Genomic DNA, 22,562 nt, shown 5'->3' on the forward strand with positions numbered 1-22,562 from the left:
GTGTTTTTAAAAACAAAATTTTTCTACTTTGAGCATAAATTAAGGAACTTGGTGAAATTCTAGAATCGAGTGTAATCTATGGCCTAGATCCTACTTTACTTAAAAATATGAAATATGTGTTCTACCATGAGAATAGATTTTCTGTTATCAAACGTTAAATAGAATATTCTTTCCTGTGCAGAAAGCATACTTAATTGTAAATCTTGTTGCCTCGAAGCAATGAGAGAGCCACTGTTTCTATGATTCCTATTATGCATCTATATCTGTTACTCATCATTTATTAGAATGCTTTCATCCTTTTAAGATAGCATTATTATTTTCTGCTAATTACTCTTACTATAATGAATATTGTATTGAATTTCCATTGAGAAAATTATTTTTTCTTTCTTAGGTCATCTAAATCTCACCCAGGTCCTGTTGTCCATATAAGTGATAATCCGATGGATGAAGGAAAGGTAGGTTGGTTTATTTTTTTCTAGAAACATAATTTGATTACTTAAACACATGACTTTTGGTATTTAGATAGGCAAGTTATTCTCTTATGATCACTGTCATCATCACTGTCATCCCGTTGCTCATTGATTGCTCAAGTGGGCACCCAGTAACGTCTCCATTGTCCCTGTTGTGTACTAGTGTAGCCCAAAGGCTTGCTCCAGGAACATGAAGAGCACGTTGTTGTTACTGTTTTGGGCGTATCAAATATGTCACGGGTAGCTGGCCAGGCTCTGCTGTACGGGTGGGATATCCTCGGTAGCTTGCCAGGCTCTCCGAGAGGGGCGGAGGCTTTGAGCTTATATAGCTGAGTCAGAGGTGGTTTGTGGGTGTATCTCCCACTTATCTAACTTTTGGCCGTTTAATTTCTTGGTAAACTTGGCTCCAAGTTGTTGGGGTCTGGCCAAAGGCACAGCAGCAATTTTGGGGTATCTGGAAGTCTGAAGGCACCATCAGGTTGCTGATGCACTCACCCCACAGGTACACGTTGACCTGCTGGTAGCACTATACACGCACACACTAAGCCAGACAAGCTATTTACCTAAGTTATAGATAGAATGGTACATCTTATAAATTTAAGATAGGTGACAAAGTATATATGTTTTATATACCTAATTGATTATATACAGTGAACAAGTAAATGAGTCTGAATTGTTTGGAAATTCATTCCACGTGTATTTTATTCCATGTGTATATGCGATATATCCACATGCTCATATATACAGGAGTATATAAGTGTACATACCTATATTTATGGATACATGTGCTCAGGGGCCAGGGACTCCATCCAGCTCTGGCAATCCAACCGTGTGGGCTGACTTTTTAGTGCTCACTCTGGAGATGCAGTGCTCCTTGGGCTCAGTGCTCTGGGGCCACCAGCACTGTGCCCAGGGTTGCGTAGGGCCATATTCCCGCAAGGCATGACCCGTACCCTCTGAGCTCCTTGGAGCAACCTGCCTCTTGGGTCGTTTCAAAGAATAAAAGTTCATAAAACAAGCAAAACAGTAAATAACATTAAAGGTTACTTATTTTTGGCATGTTCAGACTATTTCCTCTGATTTTCTAGTAATCCTGTCAGAAACTGGTTTTAATTTTTTTTTTAATACTAGTAATTATACAGTTTTTAAAATATGGTAATGTAGTCTATGTTAAAGTTGTCTATCTCAAATTTATTTCATTGATAGCTCAAATTAATGTACAGTTTTTTTTAAATAACACTAATTTTTTTGTATGAACTACTTTCACAGTCTCTAGTGCTTGTTACTATATTTAAAAATAATAAAAATTTTCTTACTGTGAATCTCTGCTAATATTAAAAACTTTCAGTTTGTTCTCTTTAATTTTATTTTTCTACTTATATAATGTTGGGCTGGAGTGATAGTACAGCGGTTGGGCGTTCACCTTTCACGAGGCTGACCTGAGTTCGATTCCTCCGTCCCTCTCGGAGAGCCTGGCAAGCTACCCGTGCGTATTGGATATGCCAAAAACAGTAACAATAAGTCTGGCAGTGAGAGACGTTACTGGTGCCCGCTTGAACAAACCGATGAGCAACAGGATGACAGTGACTTATATAACGTTATGGGGCTGGAGCGATAGCACAGAGGGTAGGGCGTTTGCCTCACATGCGGCCAACTTAGGTTTGATTGCTCCATCCCTCTTGGAGAGCCCAGCAAGCTAACGAGAGTACCTCGCCCGCACGGCAGAGCCTGGCAAGCTACCCATGCATATTTGATATGCCAAAAACAGTTAGAACAAGTCTCACAATGGAGACATTACTGGTGCCCGCTCGAGCAAATCGATGAGCAATTAGATGACAGTGATAGAGTGATAGAACGTTACGATATTTGCCTAATACATTTATTACAACCAGCAGTCAGTGAAGTGAAGCTTCTGGATTTTGTGAAAGAGTTTACCTAGGGTTTTCACTTCCTCAGTGGAAATGATCAAGCCCATGTATTGTACGGCATTTCTCTTCCAGTTAGGAAAACAAGAGTAGCCGTGTTGGGAGTTCATTTATAGTCCTACTGCTGTATGTTTGAGAGGAACTTGACCTGAAGTTGGAGTAACTTGGATCTTTGTTTTCTTTTCTCCCCTTTTCCCGGGCCTTCCTAGTGGCCCTGGGGACCCTGGAGCCTCTCCTGGTGATCCTCTGCCATCCAGGCCAGTTCCCTCCAAGGCACTGGATACTGTGCGCCCTTCTCCACGGTCGCGCCTGAGTGCTGGGCACTGGACCCCTGGGGCTGCCCCCAGCAGTGCTCAAGAGCCCACGTGGTGCCAGGGATCAAACAGGGGTGGGTAGTAGTCCCTGAGTGCTGTCAGGTGTGACCCCACTCTCAGAGAAAGCAAGTAAAAGAAAAACAGGGGTATTTGAGGAAGAATTTTTGAGTGACACAATTATAAATGATAATTAAGGGAACTAGGAGTTATTTGGAAGGAAAGAGCACAAATGATAGAACGTTCTAGGAGAGAGAAGAACCTGGGCACACGTGTGAAATCTGGCAGGCAGAAAGCAGCAAAACGTATGCTAGGGTCACAATTGGAGGTACACTGAGCCAGGGGAGTTAGAGGTGAAGGGGACGAGAGTAGTGAGTAAGATCAGGACACTGAGGGACCTAGCTTAGAGCATTTATATGTTATAGGGTTGTATGTTTATTGGTGCATATGTTGTAGGTTTTTCTTATAAGAGCACTTATGGATGTTATGAAGGGGAGTGACATGATCATATTTATCACCACCCTGCAAAAAAGACTGTTGTGCCTGCAATGGAAAGATGAAGGGTTATTCAGACCATTGTCTTTGTCCATGTATGTGAAAGGTGAAAGACGTGGAGAAAAATAACCAGCATAAGGTAGTCAGTGGTGTAATTAATAATATAAAGAAGCACTGTAGCACTGTACTGTCGTCCTGTTGTTCATCGATTTGCTTGAGTGGGCACCAGTAACATCTCCGTTGTGAGACTTTTGTTGTTACTGTTTTGGGCATATCGAATAGGCCACAGGTAGCTTGCCAGACTCTGTCGTGCGGGAAGGATACTCTGGGTAGCTTGCCGGGCTCTCCGAGAGGGACAAAGGAAGAAAAGAAGAAAAACATGAAAAATATGAGAATGTAGGCATGTAACTTGTAACTAAATACCTGTGAAATAGTTTTTTTTTTTCATTTGGTATCTTGTGAAGACAAGATGATATGCTGAACTGGTTTAAAAATATAAACTTAAATAAAAATGTATGATTCTGCCTTAAAAAAAAAAAAGCAGGGGTGGACTTCCTGCAAGACCTATGCCTTGATCCTTTTACTGTCTCTCTGCCTTATATTCTGTGATACAAGATAACTTGTTTAAAATCCAAGTCTTTCATGCATCAAGCACAACAGAAGAATTGGTGACCTCATCAATAAAACAACAAAAGATGATGAACAGACTCTTCCAAGAGGTTATAAGGATATCCAGCGGGCTTATTTTTAAAAAGTATCCATCACTTATTCTCAGGGAAATGCAAATAAAAACAACAATGAGATATCCCCCACATCATTGGAAATGGTGTCTGTCAAAAGGACTAGAAGCCAGTGTCAGTGCTGACAGGGATATGATGAAAAAGGAACCTTCTTTTACTCAGTGGGAATGTCATCTGGTTCAGCTGTGGAAAGCAGTATGGAGACATCTTTTAAAATTAAGAATAGAGACTCTGTGTGATACTTGCCAAGAATAATCCTACCTCTTGGCACATGTTTCAAGAAACACAGAGACATTAATTCCAAGTGATGTATACATACTTATACACTGTAATGCTTAGTGCAATAGCTAAGATATGGAAGCACCTTTATTGTCCAACAACAGATGAGTGTGTACAAAAAGCTGTGTTGTGTATACGTTATGGGCTACTATGTAGCTCTAAGAAAAAGTGGAATCTTGTAGTTCGCTAAAACCTGAATGAAACTGGAGGGCGTTATGTTAAGTCAGAGGCAGAAAGACAAATGCCAGAAGGTCTCACTTACCTGAGGTATTTTAGGCAACGAAACAAGAGAATAGATGGCATTTTCCCTATTTTATCGATCATGAGGCAAAGACTTAGTGAATTATATGTTCCTGGGTTTACAAAATTAGATGTTTGTGGAGCTGGAGTTTTGATCACTTAATTTCTTCGATTTCAATCCCAAGGTACCCTGTCTTAGGTTATATTTTTTTTGTCTAGGATATCGATTATTTATTGATGTGTTGTAAAGAGCTACATTCATACTCATTATGCCCTCTTTACTTTTATGGGAAAAAATTTAAAGGACTCATCAGTAATACATATATTAGCATCTTTGAGTAAAAAAAAAAACTACTAAGAAGAAGAATTGATATAATTAAGTTGAAGGACTATATCTTTAAGTTTTATGCTTGTGGGAACAGGTTTCTAAAAGCTATAGGATATTGTAGCTGACTAGAATAGTAAAAGTTCACTTTAACTCTCCCGTGTAGATCTCCATGGATAAAATTATTCCTTTCAACTTAGGTTTAAGGAGGCAAAGTGGCAGATTTAAGACTAGAGTTTAGATTAGCTGTGTTCTGAACAATTTAGTGCAGGTTACGTTGTAAACTAGTTCTTAATTTTTATTCTTGTTCATCTCATTCCTAGCATTTCTATTTACTTCCCTCAATCAGAAAATACTAGTGATATCCAATATGTTTGCATGTCCTAGGAAAAGGAAATTAAACAAGGAATTTGGGGCTGGAGAGATAGTGCAGTGTTCAGGGATAGTGCAGAGCACTTGCACATGCCTGGCCTGAATTGAGCAGAGTGATTCCCAGCACTCGATGCAGTTCCCTGAGCAGAGTGATTCCCAGCACTCGATGCAGTTTCCTGAGCAGAGTGATTCCCTGGGGATCCTTGTGGTTCCCTGAGCAGAGTGATTTCTTAAGTACAGTCAGGAGTAGGTCCTGAGCACATCATCAGGTGTGGCCCCCAAAACAAAATAAAATCATATTTTACTCAAAAGAAATATATCTGATTGCCTTGAAAACAAAAATCAGGGTTAGGAAAATCAGTTTCTACCAAGGTGGGAAAACCTGTTTTGTTACTGGTGGTGACTGACACCTCTTAAAAACCCCTGCCATCTGAATTTCATTAAATTGCTTTCACTAAAATTACTGGTTTGCCTCAGTTTTTGTTTATATCTGCACATTACCTGAACAGTTACAGAGTGCAAAATAGTTTATATATTCTTTTAACAAGTGGTTATGTACTGGGTGGTATATTAAATACTAAAGATATAAATAATGTTTGCAGTCACGATAAGGAGCATCTTAATAGGTCCAAAGGAGGAGGCTAGTCTCAGCCAAGGAAACAACACTAAATTGAGACTTAAAAATGAGTATAAGAGTGGTGAGTGAATAAACGAGGTCTGCAGAGGTTCCAAACAGAGGAACTAGTTAGATTTGAAAAATGCCAGAATGAAGGGGTCGTGGCAGCAGAGGTTGAATAGGCAGTGATAGTTTTTCAGGCAGATACGTGCATTCCATTGAGGAATTTATTCAGCCACAATATAAAATTTACTAGCGGCTCATAGAATATGTCTTATATTTGAGATGCAATGTTGAATAAAATAAAACATACCTTGTTGAAAATAACCAGTTAAAACCAGTCTCTATGAGAATTCAGATAAGGAAAAAAAAACTTATTACCATGTCTCATGACCCTATAGATTAAAAAATGAAAGGAAGGAGTGCTATTGGGTACATAGGAAGGATTTTAACTTATATTAGTCCTGGAAGGCTTCCTGAAGGAAATGACCTAAAACAATACAAAGGTTTAGAGGATTAGTCAAGCAAAAATAGATGGCATTTGAATGGAATGTCTTAGGCTGGAGATGTCAGAAACAGACTCAAAGGCAAGAGAGTATAACTGTATTGGAGGTATATTGTCAGAAATGAAGTTAAGAGTGACAAGTGGAGATCAGATAATATTCATGTCATTGTACTTAGGAAAAACAGAGTTATGAAAGGGAGGGAGAGTAAATTAGGTAGATACTAAGATAATTAAAAAATTTCTCGCTGACTTTTTCTTGTCAGAAGAGACGGGTTACAGATCAACCCCAGTTTTTTTTTTTTTTTCTTTTTGGGTCACACCAAGCCATGCACAGGGGTTACTCCTGGCTCTGCACTCAGGAATCACTCCTGGCGATGCTCAGGGGACCATATGGGGTGCTGGGAATCGAACCTGGGTCGGCCACGTGCAAGGAAAACGCCCTACCCACTGTGCTATTGCTCCAGCCCCCTCAACCCCAGTTTTTTTAATGAGCAGCTTAATATGTGATTTGCAGCAAATGCAGAGGTAAAAACAAGAAACTCAACACTAGAAGTGTGAATCTGAATCTTGTGAGCTGCAGCTAGGCTGGGTGTAGTTTTGAACCAGTTAAGATATAAATGATAGCATGTTGAATCAGGAAAGTTTGTAGACTGGAAAGCATTTGTGAATGTTAATATTTATTAACAATTAACCATGTTAATAAGAATGTGTACTAAGGACTTCTAAATGGTATTCTTTTCTTTTTAAGATTCAATTTGAGTTCCTAATCCTCCAAGGCATAGCCACATGTTATGTACAGTTCTCATTTGTCATTTATGTAGTTAGTTTACAATGCAGCCATTTCATTATAATTTTGTGCTTGAAGCATAGAAACTGATAGCTTTTTGTGTGTGTCAACAACGTTTTTCATATCAGTAGTATTCTAGGTAATGTGTTTTTTTTTTATTGCAGCTTTTGATTGGCTTTGAATCTGGAACAGTAGTGTTATGGGACCTCAAATCAAAGAAAGCAGACTACAGATACACATATGATGAGGTAATAACCTTTTCGTTGATCAAAAGCTTGTGTCATTTCTCTAGTTCAGAATACCTTCTCTCAGAATTTAACTGGTGGTGTTAGTTGTAACTTCAATAACACATTTAAAAAGTACATAGATTGTATATTCATTACTCAAAGATAGAAAAAATCTTTTTTCCACCCATGTCACTTTAGCCATCTAATTCCCCTACACCAGATACTATAAAGGCACTATTATTTTTTTTAGCTTTTTTTTTTTACATTCTAGTTTATAGATTTTTCTGTTTATTTTATACATGTGGTAGTTTCATGTTGACTGTTACAGTTTACTTTATTATCCAAATAATGATTTATCTCTTGTCTCTTTTAAACTTTAGACCGTATTCCTTTTTTTTGCCATTTCTTGTTTAAGATCATGTATTTTGAAGACTAGGGTTTTCTGATCTCATCCTTTTATCTTTTTTAATATTTGAAACTTTATGTAAAAACTGTGATTTACAAAGTTGTTTATAAATCAGTTGTTTTGGGTATTCATTGTTCCAACACCAATGTAAACATGACCGTCTCTGTACCATTGTCTCAAGTTTCCTCCCCAGCCCTCAAGCCTTGGCCCCCGTAGCGGACACTAAATAATTTAATTTTTTGGAATAATATGCAGCTGTTAGGAGACTTGAAGTCATGAAATTTGCTTATAAGTAGATAGACATGGAGAGTATTATGCTGAGTGAAGAGAGTCAGAAAGAGAGAGACAGACATAGAAGGACTGCACTCATTTGTGGATTATAGAAGAACATCATATGAGGCTGACACCCAAGGACAGTAGATACAAGGGTCAGGGGGATTGTCCCATAGCTGAGAAAATGATGGCTGGAGGAATCAGTCGGTATGGGAGATGTGTGCTGAAAGTAGATAATGGACCAAACCTGATGACCTCTCAGTGTCTGTGTTGCAAGCTATGATGCCCAAAAGTAGAGAGAGGGTATGGGGAATATTGTCTGCCATGGAGGCAGGGGGAGGGTAGGAAAGCGGTGCTATACCTGGGATATTGGTGGTGGGGAATGTGTACTGGTGGAGGGATGGGTGTTTGATCATTGCATGATTGTAACCCAAACGTGAAAGCTTGTAACTATCTCATGCTGATTCAATAAAATTAAAAAATAAATATTTTTTTTTCTTATTGGACTGGAGTGATAGCACAGCAGGTAGGGCATTAGCCTTACACGTGGCCGACACAGGTTCGATTCCTCTGTCCCTCTTGGAGAGCCCAGCAAGCTACCAAGAATATCTTGCCCTCACAGCGGAGCCTGGCAAGCTCCCTGTGGCATATTCATATGCCAAAAACAGTAACAAGTCTCGCAATGGAGACGTTACTCTTTCCCTGCTCTAGCAAATTGATGAACAATGGGATGACAGTGCTACAGTGCTATTTTTGTTGTTGCAACATATATCTCCTAATGAATAGTGTTACTAAAGTCATTGTCTAAGGATTTACTGAGCTGTGAGGTTGAGCCTTCTGTGATTTTGTTTCTGCTCATTAGCTTAGTGCGCTTCTATGCAACTTTGCCATGTAATTTTCCTGTGCTCTTATGATGGTGTCAGTAGTGTGAAATTTGTAGGTGGTGTGTGGCCTCCTTTGTGCCCACAGGCTCTAGGAGTTGTGATGATTCAGCAGCTTTGTGTTTCTCTGAGATTAGTGGGGAAGCTGGATGTTTGTAAGCCAGAGGAGGTTGGATGTGGGTGGGGGATCTTGTCTCTCCGCTGGGGTGGTACTTGTCTTACCCCAGTACTGAAAAGCCTCCAGAGAGCTTGACCTCGAGACAGGGCCTGCCTGTGATGCGTTAGCCAAGATTAATCTCTGATTGCATTTTTATTGTTTAATAGTGGGTTTTATCCTCTAATGGCCTATGAGTTATATATAATTTATTGAGAATTGACCAGTTGTAATTTTTATTTTTAGCAAGAGTCCTTCATAAATGATGTTGACTCTTCAGTAAAATAGAAATTTACTATTTACCATTTTGTTATGCTGTAGTTCGTTCATATAGAAAAGATAGGATAAATACTTTTTTTAAAATTAATTTTCAGGTTTTAAATTTCAGAGTTTTTACTCTAGTAATCTCAGTGTTGACAAATTTATTTATTTATTTATTTATTTTGGCTTTTTTGGGTAACACCCAGTGATGCACAGGGGTTACTCCTGGCTCATGCACTCAGGAATTACTCCCGGTGGTGCTCAGGGGATTATGTGGCATGCTGGGAATCGAACCCGGGTGGGCAAATGCCGTGTCCACTGTGCTATCTCTCCAGCCCCGACAAATTTATTCTTAATTTTAATTTTTCACTAAGTTCTAAGTTAGATACGCTTTGGTTCATTTAAGTTATAATCCTAGTTTTTAAATTATCTAGTTTATGATTATTGAACTTCCTCCGATTGGATTTTGAGTGCATTGTTGGTAATAATCTTAGATAGTTTTCTTGCTATATGCTATAACAAAGGATACCTAATAGTTTTGTTAATTACTGATCTTGACTTAGAATATGATCTTTTCCATGGAACTGTGAGTTATTCAATGTGAGGTAGTGGTAGCCTTCGTTTGTATATTGGGATTATTTGTGCTTTCTAATTCATTTGTTAAAACAAAATTTAGGAAATATATCAGTGTATTTACTTACTTGGTTGTTTTTAAGAGAAAATATATTGGGTCTTCAAAACTATTTTTTTCAGTAACTCAGACTATAAATTACAAGGCATTATAGCAACAATGTGATAACTTTTGAAATGTTTGCATATGTTTGTAAGCATGACTGAAAGAGAATTTCCTTGTTCCATAGTTGCTTACTTTTTTCTACGCTTATCAATTAGTAAGCATTATTTCATTTATGTATAATATAGAAATAATGTAGAATAATGTTTTAATAAAAGACGTCCATTATTTCTTGGAAGATTTGACCTACAGACCTATTTTCTTTTACATTAAAGTCAAACAGTTGTTAGAAATGAACTTTTATTTTCTTTCTATAAGTCTCACAATGGAGACATTACTGGTGCCCGCTCGAGCAAATCGATTAACAAAGGAATGACAGTGCTTCAGTGCTACAGTGCTATTGACAGGCCATTATGGAGTCATCCTTGCAATTGGATTTATCCTTGCAACTTAAATGTTACATTGGAAATCTACATGAAACAACAGTTTTATTTTTTTAATTTATTTTGACATGCCATGATTTAGAATAGTGTGATAGTACAGACACACACTATCCCATCAGAATACCCACCTTTGAGTGACCACTTTCCTCCAGTGTCCCCAGTCCTGAAACATCAGTTTTGTTGACCATCTCTCTTGTTCTTGCCTTTGACATTTGTGAAACAGCAATTTCTAGAGATGGATTGGCCAGTTAAGTAGAGCACAAATTCTTTCGGGAGTGGAAACAGGTGAAGCACACTCATGAAATGCTTTAGTTTCTGACCTGGAGGTTTTTGTCAGGTGTTAGTACGTGAAGGGGATTCTAAAGTATATGGCTAGCTATCTTCTTAGAGTCGAGAATTGGGAATTCAGAAAAGCCAGAATATCTAGTTTTTTAAACCAGGTGAACAGAGAATCAAGAACTGCCCAGGAAGAAAGTTTTAAAGTTTTCATAGAGCTGCTTAGCTTGCGTCTTAAATACCTACTGCTCTATGGGTGATTTTTTTTTTTTTTGGTGGGGGGGGGGGTTGTGGAGGGAGGAGGAAACTTTTGGAAAGGAACAGAGAAAAATTCCCACAGCACACACAAGACAGAAGAGCTGATACTCCTGTTTGAGTGGAGAATCCTCCATTTCACAGGATTCAAGAAGAATAAAGTTGGACCTGGGTTGTACTACTCTGGAAATTAGTTGTAGCTAACCTATCAAGGCTTAAAAGTGAATCTTGACAATTTTAAACTGTTTCACAGTGACTGCATCTCAGAACAGAGACTCAAGGACATTTTATTTGGTTTTTTTTTTTTTTTTTTTTGGATTTTGGGTCACACCTGGAGATGCACAGGGGTGACTCCTGGCTCTGCACTCAGGAATTACTCCCGGTGGTGCTCAGGGGATTATGTGGCATGCTGGGAATCGAACCCGGGTCGGCCTCGTGCAAGGCAAAAGCCCTACCCGCTGTGCTATTGCTCCAGCCCCTCAAGGACATTTTAAATCATATAATAAATTACATAATGGCTAGCGTTCAAGTGAAATTCAGTAAAGATTTATAAAATTTGGTAAACAGATTCATAGACATGATACAATTACTAAATAAGAATATATTAGAAAAAATATTATGTTAACTCCATATGTTCTAGAAGATAGATGAGACCAGTAGGCATACTTAGGAAAGACATGAAAGAGTTGGAAAAACACAAGTAGAATTTCTAAAAAAAAAATGTGTCTTACATGGAAACTGGATAAATTAAACAGATAATTTGATATTTCAAAAGAAAAATTAGTGAATTTAATGACTTGGCAGAGTGAAGTACTCATGTAAAAGTGTCAGAAATAAGCAGAATATTAGCAAACTGCGGTATATTCAAGCAGTCTGTTTGTTTGTTTGTTTGTTTGTTTGTTTTATGAGCCATACCCACGGGTACTCAGAGCTTACTCCTGGCTCTCTACTCAGGCATCATTCCTGGATGGCATTCCAGGGACCATGTGGGGTGTTGTGGATTGAACTCGAGTCAGCTGCAAGTGAGGCAAAAGCCTTCCCTGCTATACTATCACTTTGGCCCTCAAGCAGGCTATAGAGGTTCACCAAGAATCCCAGAAATGGAATCGTAGACATAAAATATTTTTAAAAGAATAAATGATTTAGGGTTTTCCAAATTTGATTAAAACTATTATCCTGTAAACTTCAGTGAAATTTAGAGCAAAATATGATTAAATTACACCAAAATATATATTTCAGTTGCTTAAAATACAACTTAGGAGAATAGCTTAAACCAGCCAGATGATGTGGGTAGGAAGGAGCACTGTAGAGGAGTGAGTGAAGATAAAAGTGCATAGTTTTTAGTTGCTTAAAATCCAAGAAAAAAAATTGTTGTAAACAAAGATAATATATGTCCTTATACGGGTAAAACTCAAGAAAATTGTCACTTGTAGACTTCATTATATGACAGGTCAAAAACACTTGTATAAAGGCATGTATTATGAATGAAAATTATCTATCTATTCAAAGTATAGAAGTCATCAGAAGTGGTAAATAAAGTAGGTATATATAAAAATATATCTTTTTAGTATCTTTTAATGTGGAATAAAACATAGAAAATCCTGTAGGAAATGGCAAGTCCCCTACTCATTGTACTATCTCTCCTGCTCTTTAAGTGAATTTTTAATGAAAATATTTCCAATAAAGAAAAACTTCTGAAGAGCACTGTTGAATTTTACTAATAATACCTATCATATCCAAACTGTTTCTCAAAATAGAAGAGAAGGTACGCTTACCAATATAATGAATAATGCCAATATTATCTTGATAACAAAAGGAGAGAATTTATATTTAAAGAAATTCTAAGTGATGTAGAGAGTAATGGACATATATTTGACCAAATGCAGTTATGAAGTTTATGTTTAGCAAATGATATGATTATATATGTGTGTGTATGCGTACATGTATATATAACACTCTACCTCATGTTTAAATAATATTTAAATAAAAAGCTAATTCTGAACTGGTCTCTAAACTAAGTGAAATGTTTGTGCTATATTTCCATAAATATATGCTTATTTAGCTTGTTCCTGGTTTATGTAAAAAAGCATTTATCTTGAGTTTTAATGCACATTTTTATGAGCATACAGATTAAAAATTAAAGAAATTTGGGGGCCTACAGAGTTATCTCTGGCATTGCATATGGTTCTCTGAGCAGTGCCAGGAATAGTCACCATTATCACCACCAGGTGTAGCCCCCCAAAACAGCAACAACAAAAGAAATTATTTTTATGTTTTTCTTAGTGAGGGTTTAGAATTTAAAGTTTCACAAAAGCTTCCCCTCCTCTTCCTACATCCCCTACCAAGGAATTACTTGCATTTCTTTCAATGGTTGTTGCTACAGTCGAATTTATTTTATTTTTTCACATTAGCACAAATCTATTCAATGGAACTATGTTATCAGTTCAGAATGTCTACTTGGTACAGATCTTGGGTGTGTGTGGTCAGAGAAATTTCTGATTGCCCTTTAGCTTGTGACTTTATAATAATGCCCTTCTTTCATTGAAAGACTCCTGTCTCATCTGATGTCTAAATTATAAATTTTGAGTATACTTGGGAAGTATTCCTTATTTTGTGGTTAGGAAGTTTCTGCAGATGATTTTTCAGTGCATGAAAAATTATGTATATTAGCCAATTGTATTAATTAATAGTAAATCAGCATAAAAATTTCTGTATTTTATTTTAATCATAGCCAAAGTATTGGGAGAAATGTGATATAGTACTATTCTGTTTTTAGGCAGTTCTTTATTAATACCTCTTTATTAATTTTTTTAATTTATTTATTTTTTAAATTTTATCACCATGTGGAAAGTTACAGAGTTCTCAGGTTTATGTCTCAGTTATACCGTATTCAAACACCATCCCTTTACCAGTGCCCATATTCCACCACCAAAATCCCCGGTATACCCCCCGCCCCCCACTCCAACTGTATAACTGATGAATTTCACTTCATTTTCTCTTCACCTTGATTACGTTCCATATTTCAACACAAAACTCACTATTGTTGTGGGAGTTATACCCCCAAACAAGATAACCCTATTAAGGAAGCACTTGATAATTAGTTTTCCATTAAAAGATTGTATGTTTTTAGGTTTTAGAAATGGTCGCGCGGCTGCATTAGTGGCCGCGCAGCTCGGATGTGTTGCTGCTCAGTGTTGCCAGGGCTCCATCTGGAGAAGGTGTGCTGGCTGCACCTCCTCCTTCCGGCTCCCCGGTGTTGTTGGCCCCAATTTGGGTCCGGAGCATTTTCCGGGCTGCGTTGCTCACCAGAATGCCTGCCGCTTCTCTGTTGATTGTGGCAAGATGGCGCCGAGGGTGGGTCGAGGGCGTGACTTCCGGCAGCCGGGACCACTTGGAGGTTTGGGCTGGTGCCGCCCCACTCCAGTGCTCCCCCTCGGCTCGGATGTGTCCCAGTCCCGAATCCCGGAGCCGTGTTAGTTGCTGCTCAGTGTCGCCAGGGCTCCATCTGGAGAAGGTGTAATACCTCTTTATATCAATGGCTATTCTTTGTCCTGTATCTGGAGATAATCATCAGCGACTTGTAGCTTGGTTTCATGGTAGTTCTTCAAACAGAATGAAAAGCAAGTGATAGAAACGTACCTAGTAAAATACAAAGAATGGAGTTTGTGCATTGCTAGCTGAGCACATTTGGATTTCAAGGTCGTCAGGAGTCTTTTTCGAAAAATACATGTTCATTACTCACAGAATTGACATCAACACTTTAACGAAATCACTTTCCTACTACAGGTAGAGAACTGAAACATTTATTCATTCAAAATATTTTTCTTTAGTGCTTAGACAAATTTGCTTTTGAGACAGTTTATTCATTTCTGTCTCACTGATTTATAGAAACACACACACACACACACACAGATAAAACATCACACTCAGATTTTTACTTAATGCTCCCCAAGGGCTTGGGAACTAAGTGAAGTGATTTACAAGATCCTTGACATAGGAGGAGAAGTTCATTTTCATCACTGTTAAAATGAAAAGACACTGGAAGTCTGGAGAGAAAGTAGAGAGGTTAAGACACTCAGCCTGCCCTGCAAACAGCCAATAGTGTGTGGCCTCAGCCTGGGCGGCAGTGATCCCTGCTCCAAGCCTGGAGCAAACCCTGAGCACCACTGAGGATGACCCAACCCCCAAGCCTCCACCCCTAAATAAAAATTACTCAGAGCAGAATAGTATTATCTGAGGATCTGCTGTATAAAAAAAAAATTATTATTATTATTTTGGGCTAGAGCGATGGCACAGCAGGTAGGGCGTTTACCTTGCACACGGCTGATCCGGGTTCAGTCTCCAGCATCCCATATGGTCCCCTGAGCACCGCCAGGAAATTCCTGAGTGCAGAGCCAGGAGTAACCCCTGAGCATCGCTGGGTGTGACCCAAAAAAGAAAAAAAGAAGAAAGAATTTTGTCACATTAAAAAAAATACTTTTAAAAGATCCACTTGAATTTGATCACTTTTGAGGGTGTGGGGGCCCCCAAGCAGTGCTCAGGAGACCCAGTGCTCCTTCCAGAACTGTTGGCCAGCCGGCTTGGCGGTGCCGTGCCAGGGCCTGAGGATGCAGTGCTATCTGTGCCCTGGGGATATCTCCCACATGTCGCTCTGGGGTCAAGGGGGCTGCCCTGTGCCGGTTGGGAGAACAGATGGGTCTGGGCGTTGAGCCTGGGCTGGCAGCGTGCAGTCACCCCAGAGCACAAGCAGCATTCGGGGTTTGAGGTTTAGTGGAAATGTTGCCGTTTTTCTCTGTAGGCCTGAAAGAGAGGATTTATGTATCAGTTAATGTTTGATACGTGATAATTTTATCAACTATGTTACATGACCTGTTGGTTTAGTAATTATCTTGTTCAGTTATCCAGTATTATTATTGTCTGTAGTAAAACTAATATTTAGAAAAACTCAGATTTTAAAATATCTGGGTCAAAGCTACATACCTTAATGTGCAAGAAATATTTTATTCAGTGTCTGAGCAGTCACTTTATTGTTTGATTACTTGGAAGTAGTAAGAAAAACTAGAGTATTTTTAATATTTTGTCGTTATGCAATTTAAGCACTGTAATGAAAATGAAATTTGTATTTGAAATTTAATTTTTAAATTTTTAAAAATTTTTGGAAGTTTAGCAACAGAAATCAGTGTTGCTTTTGAACAGAATATTAAAATAAATCTTTTTTTTTTTTTTTTTTAGTTTTGAGACCATGCTTGGCAGTGTTCAGGGCTTACCCCAAGGTAGTACTCAGGGCTTTTTTTTTGCTCTGTGCTCAGGGCTTTCTCCTGGTGGAGTTCGGGGACCATGCGGGGCCCCAGAGATTGAACCCAGGTCAGCCACATGCAAGGCAAGTAGCCTGCCTGCTGTCCTGTTGCTCCAGTTCCGTTTCTCATTTCCTAAGAAATTATTTTCAGCATAAATCTATTGAAATATCTTAATCTGTATGTGTGTAACATAAAAGAAGCCAAATTAAAATTTATATACAACTCTTACTGTGAAGTGATTCCAGTAATTAATGTGCTAAGTACAGTAGGTAGGTACTATTCAGTTTTCACACTATTTTTAATTAGTGTAAATTTTGATAGATAAAATAGATAACTTGCTTTCTAGAAAATTGCTCTTTATTAATAATGCCTCTTGATGAGAACAGTAAAAAGCTTCACATGTTTAGCTTTTTTAAAAGGCTAATAATTCAATATTCTTGGTTTTAAATGTATCAGAAAAGGCCGTTGAATGCTTTTTTCTTCTAATTTTATCGAAATTTAAAATGCCAGCCTTTTAATCCATTAGCTTCCACAAAAGCTTTACTATAGCTATGACTTCTTATAACATACTGTATTTTTAAACAAAATAATAGCAAATTGTATCTTAAAAAGTTTATTTTTAAAAAGGATAAACATAATTATATACCATGATGAAGTGGCTAGGCGGTCACGCCCACAAACTGCCCCCAGCGCCCTGTAATCCCATCGATGGCCAAGATCCAGAGACTATAAAACAAAGCTCCCAGAAGTGCACAGCCGCATTTGTGGCTGCACAATCTCTTATTGTCTAGTTCTCCCTCTTGGAGAACTCGGCATGCTACCGAGAGTATCCTGCCCACACGGCAGAGCCTGGCAAGCTCCCCATTGTGTATTCAATATGCCAAAAACAGTAACAATGATGGATCTCATTCCCCTGACCCTAAAAGAGCCTCCAATGTGGCACCTCTGGGAAGGACGAGTAAAGAGAGGCTGCTAAAATCTCAGGGCTAGGACGAATGGAGACGTTACTGGCACCTGCTCGAGCAAATCAATGAACAGCGGGATGACAGTGACCGTGATTTTTAAAGTGATTTTTAAAGAACTTTTAGAATTGTATATACTGTTCCTTTGTGGCTAATGCTAAAATAAAGAAACTCAAAAACTTTTCTCTTTTTATTTTATTTTTTTTTATTTTAGCAACTCTTTGTTCCCCTATCCTGAATTCATATTGTTCCTCTGTAATTTTGTGTAACTCTTGTTATTAGGGTTTTTTTGGTCATCTGTTTTCTATTTGTTCTTCCCTTGTTCTCTTTCTTTCTTTTTTTTTTTTTTTAAAGAAAGTAGAAACGTTTATTGGAAAGTAGAAAAGGAACTGCCCATCTGGAAAAGAATTTAGTATAGGACTAAATTAAAAAAGACTAGTTTTGCAGGGTTTTAAAGGAAAAATGGGAAAGAACACAGTATAGGACTAAATTAAGTAAGGCTATTTTTGTGTTTTTTTTTTAATTTAATTTAATTTTTTTTTCTTAAGAAAATTGTGTCTTTGTGTTAAAGAGAATGCAGGGAAGTTAAAGATAAGGGATTTTTTTGTGTATCCCCTTTGAAATGAACATTGAACTCTTTGCATTCTTTATTGGCAAGAAGATTACAGAGAGTGCAAGGATTCAACAGATCCTCTCTGGCCACTTGCCTTAGGTATTGTCCCTTATCCTAGGATGAGTCTAAACTCTGAGGCAGAAATTTTGTTGGACACTTGCTAACTCCCTATGTATCAGGAAGAGCCCCGGAAGTTGACGTCAGGTTTCTTTCCTCAAGGCTTATGGCCATGACACTACAGGTGATGGTTAGAGTGCAGCGATGGGTGCTGGTGACTGAGGCTTGGTGTTGCGGACTGCCAGGCCTCCCCCTTCCTCATAACACCTTGACTGCACTGGACCCCTGTGCGATGACCCAGAGTCAGCAAGAAGTACCTGATTGATTCGAGGCTCTTCCTCTAACTGCAGTCAAGGTTTCATATTTGGGGAAGTGGCGGGGTGTGCCTCAGTTTCCCCCGCCAACTGTAGTGAGCATTTCCATTTTTGACTGCCTTCATCCACAACACTGAATTTCTACTTAAACAATGTTTAATTTTATTTAAAAAGTCATTTATTTTCTATAGTGGTAGTTTATTTAACATGGAATTTTAATAGTTTTGTTTGAAATTTATAGTTTTGTTTGTTTCATGGTCCCACCTATCGGTACTCCAGGCTTACTCCTGACTCTGTTCTCAGGGATCACTCCTGGTGGACTCAGGTGACCATTTGGGGCACTGGAGACCCTGGTCAGTACTTTCGTTTGAAAGCACCTGTCATACTCGTTCTCTGGCCCCCAGACATTTGTAGTTTTGATGACCACAGTTGCTGCATCTCCCCTTCACCAGAGTTCAAACATCTATCATAGTCTTTAGGTTACTAGTCCATCGATCATTTTCTTTTTTTTCCCCCTGTTCTTTTTAAAATTTTTATTCATTTAAATGTAGAAAAAGCAACAACTGTTGATAAAATTGACTAGATAAAAAGATGCAATATTAAAAATCAATAGATACAGAAAATCTCCATCTATTTGATACCTGTTATATCTGACTATAGAGTTAAGCCCATGCCTTAAGCTCTTAAGAATATGTTAAGCTGTTTTGTTTTTTTCTTGCTCTGGGAGGTGTCACGCAGTCACCTATGTAGCCATAGGTGACTGTGTGTCTTTTTAGTCTAGAGATTTCAGGATGCATGGTCTGGGCCAGTGAGTTTATACGATGTGTGTGTGTCTTTTTAGTCTAAAAAGACTATGTGTCTTTTTAGTCTAGAGATTTCAGGATGCATGGTCTGGGCCAGTGAGTTTATACGATGGTGGCTATGGGAGGTGGGCTTGGTTAACGGGACTTTCAGAGGTAGGGGAGGTGGGGGAGAGGCTCTCCACCCCAACTCTGAAAAATCAGTGTTCTCAGCCTGGGCACACGGGTGCCTGACATTATTTGCAGATTGGTGTCTCTGCAGAGAACAGTTATGCTGTGGCGGAGTTGAGGCCTTGGCGTGACTAGAGTGGTGGGGTGAAGGTGCTGAGCCAGAGCTTCAGCTCTCTGGGGGTCCCGAGACTTCAGCTGTGGGGACTGGTGATTCCATCAGTTTTAGCCGCTTGGCTTGCATCTCCTGGGAGATTCGGTTGGGAATAGGTGGAGGAAGAGGGCAGGTGTGTAAGTCAGCATGGCCACGGCTGCAGGAAGGCCATCTCGTCATTTCCTCCTACCCGCTACCCCCTCCTTGATGATTTAGTTCTGTAATCCAATGCCAACGGCTTATCGTTGTTCCAATTTGTGTCTTTTTTTGTTGCTCACTCACAGATGAGTGAACTCATCTGATACTGGCCCTCTCCTCTGACTTGTTCTGCTTATCTAGAAGCCATTCCGTTCCACCCGTGTTTCAGCAAGCCACAAGATTTTACCTTTCTGTAGAACTGCATATTCCATTCTGTGTGTGTATGTGTGCACATATGTGTGCACAGGCATAAAAGAAAATATTGTGGCTTCGAATATAAAAGTTTGTATGTGTTCATTTCTTATGTGGAAATCTTTATTGTTCTCTCTGTTTTTCAGAATAATTGTAAACCATTTGTCCCTGTAATTAGTATTTTTTAAAGAAATTTAGTTATAAATAATTTTTTAAATTTGTCTAATCTGTTAGTGCAATTCGGTTGGTGGAATGTGGTTATAATTACTTTGTAATTTATTTTTAGGTATGACTTACTCTTAAAAAAACCAAGGATACATTTTATTTTCAAACAGGTCAATAAGACATATCTTCCTTATGTTGACTTAGTAAGTAAACTAGAAAGAATTAAAATAGTTCCAGTATCAGATTGTCTCAGGAGTATTGCCTGGTCAGATGAATATGAAATGTAAATAAAAGGTAGAATGTTAAAAAGCTTGGAATGCAGAGTGAAAAGATATGGGTTGATTTTTAACTCGGGAAACATGGAAAATTTTTAGAAAATGCTTCACAGCATCATTTATGACTTCTATGATATTTAATTTATTTTATTTTTTATTAATTTTTTATTTTTATTTTTTTATTTATTTATTTTTTTTTGGCTTTTTGGGTCACACCTGGCGATGCACAGGGGTTACTCCTGGCTCTGCACTCAGGAATTACCCCTGGCTGTGCTCAGGGGACCATATGGGATGCTGGGATTTGAACCCGGGTCGGCCGCGTGCAAGGCAAACGCCCTACCCGCTGTGCTATCTCTCCAGCCCCTATTTTATTTTTTTAAATTGAATCACCATGTGGAAAGTTACAAAGCTTTCAGGCTTAAGTCTCAGTTACACAGTGCTCGAACACCCATAGCTCCTTTCTAACGTGGAGTTCCTCATCCCGCTCTCTAGGCTATCCACTCGGTCGCTTGGCATCACGAAGGGAAGCAGTTCATCTGTAGCCATTCCGATGGCACCTTGACCATATGGAACGTGAGGTCCCCTACCAAGCCCATGCAGACAATCACTCCGCACGGTAAGAGTGGATTTCTTTGGAAAGCTGTCTCCCTTTTGATGAGCTGTGTACTTTCGCTGGAGTTTGGATTTGTTTGTCTGTTCCTGACAATATGGATGTTTTTATTTTGTTTCGAGATACTAACATATACATATGATGTGTAATCACTAGGATCTGCATCTCAAGTTAATTATATTCATAGTCAATGCTTCACATTTGAGCATAGAGAACAATGAATGCTTCATTATCTTCCAAATATTATTTCTCTTTTAGTTCAAAAATAATTTTGTAAGTGATATAAGGACTTACTCAGATTTCTGTCATATCAAAGTTACTGATTGCAAGTTCTTTATGTCTAGCAACGTAACGTGTAATGCTTATATATAATGACAGAGTATTGAGATTCTTCAAACTATAAACTTTTAAAAGTAATGGTCTACTCTTGGGTTTTCTGAATTTCTAGAGCCAACAGGGTTGGAAGGTCCTGGGATTTAAGTGAATTTTTCAGAGTACTCTAAAGATTAGGGACCAGGATACTAATAGATGGAAAAAAATATGTTAAAAACTGAAACCTACAATTATAAGAACTATTATCTGAACGTATGCATAACTAGGCTTGTAGCAAATTAAAGTATGGGCTTTTCCAGAAGATGATGCTAACCAAGGATTCCACAAATTTGGTTTCTAGAATTCTTATTTTTACCAGAAAACATAAAGCCAGTTTGGTTTTGGAGTTTCTGCACTGCGGTAATCAGAATGTACCTATCTTTTCCCAAAGTGGCCTTTCTGCTTTCCCTGTGGGAGCCTGAAGTTTGCTCTGTGCTGAAGCACAGTGCCCCGGGGCAGGCTCCAGGACAAACATCTGGCCTCAGGCGTGCTTCCTGCTACATGCCATTCCAGGCCCTTCACTCTTGACTAGCCCAATTAACCTGGTTCTATTGCTCCAGGAGGAGAGGATGCCGGGAGTCACGGTCCCCACAGGTGCCCTGCCCCGTGCTGGCTGTCAGCCTTCCGTCTGCCCGCCCAGGCCTGTCGGCCCAGTGTGTCACTGAACCATTGCACATCTAAGAACAAATCTAGCATTGAAGGTTATAGGAAGGTATAATACCAGTTTTGCACTTCTAAGTTCAGCTAAATTTTTATCTTTTTTTTTCCTATTTGTATATGTTAAGTTTTCAAAATAAATTGTCAACATAATTCTAAATAACTCCCAATAGCTATTATTGTTTTTTGATTTTGTCTACACAGACACACCCAGTGGCTATCAGGGTGCACTCTAGGTTGTCCTCAGGGAACCACATTTGGTGCTGGGGATCAAGCCTGAGTAAGCCGCGTGCAGGGCAGGCGCCTTAATCCCTGTCTGATCTTGCCAGCTCTCCAGTACCTACTTTTATAAACAACCAGATTCTTCTTAATATCAGATTTTATCTAGAATTAAAGGTATGGATTAGATTTAGTGTTTCTTCAGTCTGCTTCAAACTGAAACAGCTTTGGGATCTTGATTTTTCCGAAGTAACAAATTTTAAAGATTGTAATCAGTTACTTCATAGAAAGTACCTCTATTTGTTTCTTGTCTTGATTAGATTTAGATGAGCCGTTTTAGCAGCAGTGTCCCTAAAGGACTCATGTTCTTTGTGCATCTTCTCAAGTGGAGCTTGTTTAATTTGTCCTAGTTTGGTGGTCTCTTATAATTTGATTCCTTGATTAAGCTTCAATACTAGGTTTCTCCATTATAATGTGATTTTTTTTTTCTGATGAAATTAGACTTTCTGTGTATTTGAAGTCAGTAGTTATTTTG

General features: G+C 38.6%; 1 protein-coding gene across 4 annotated transcripts in view; it reads left to right on the forward strand.

Annotated features, from left to right (window-relative positions):
- STXBP5 (syntaxin binding protein 5) overlaps positions 1-22,562 on the forward strand; it is a 189,587-nt gene that overhangs the window by 51,564 nt on the left and 115,461 nt on the right. For all 4 annotated transcript variants that reach the window (XM_055134182.1, XM_055134184.1, XM_055134181.1 and 1 more), the window contains exons 6-8: positions 392-455; positions 7,230-7,313; positions 20,662-20,785. In XM_055134182.1, the coding sequence (XP_054990157.1) occupies positions 392-455; positions 7,230-7,313; positions 20,662-20,785 (272 nt within the window). The remainder of the gene's footprint in view (positions 1-391; positions 456-7,229; positions 7,314-20,661; positions 20,786-22,562) is intronic.

This window comes from Sorex araneus, chromosome 4 (assembly GCF_027595985.1).
Source record: "Sorex araneus isolate mSorAra2 chromosome 4, mSorAra2.pri, whole genome shotgun sequence".
Classification (NCBI taxonomy): domain Eukaryota; kingdom Metazoa; phylum Chordata; class Mammalia; order Eulipotyphla; family Soricidae; genus Sorex; species Sorex araneus.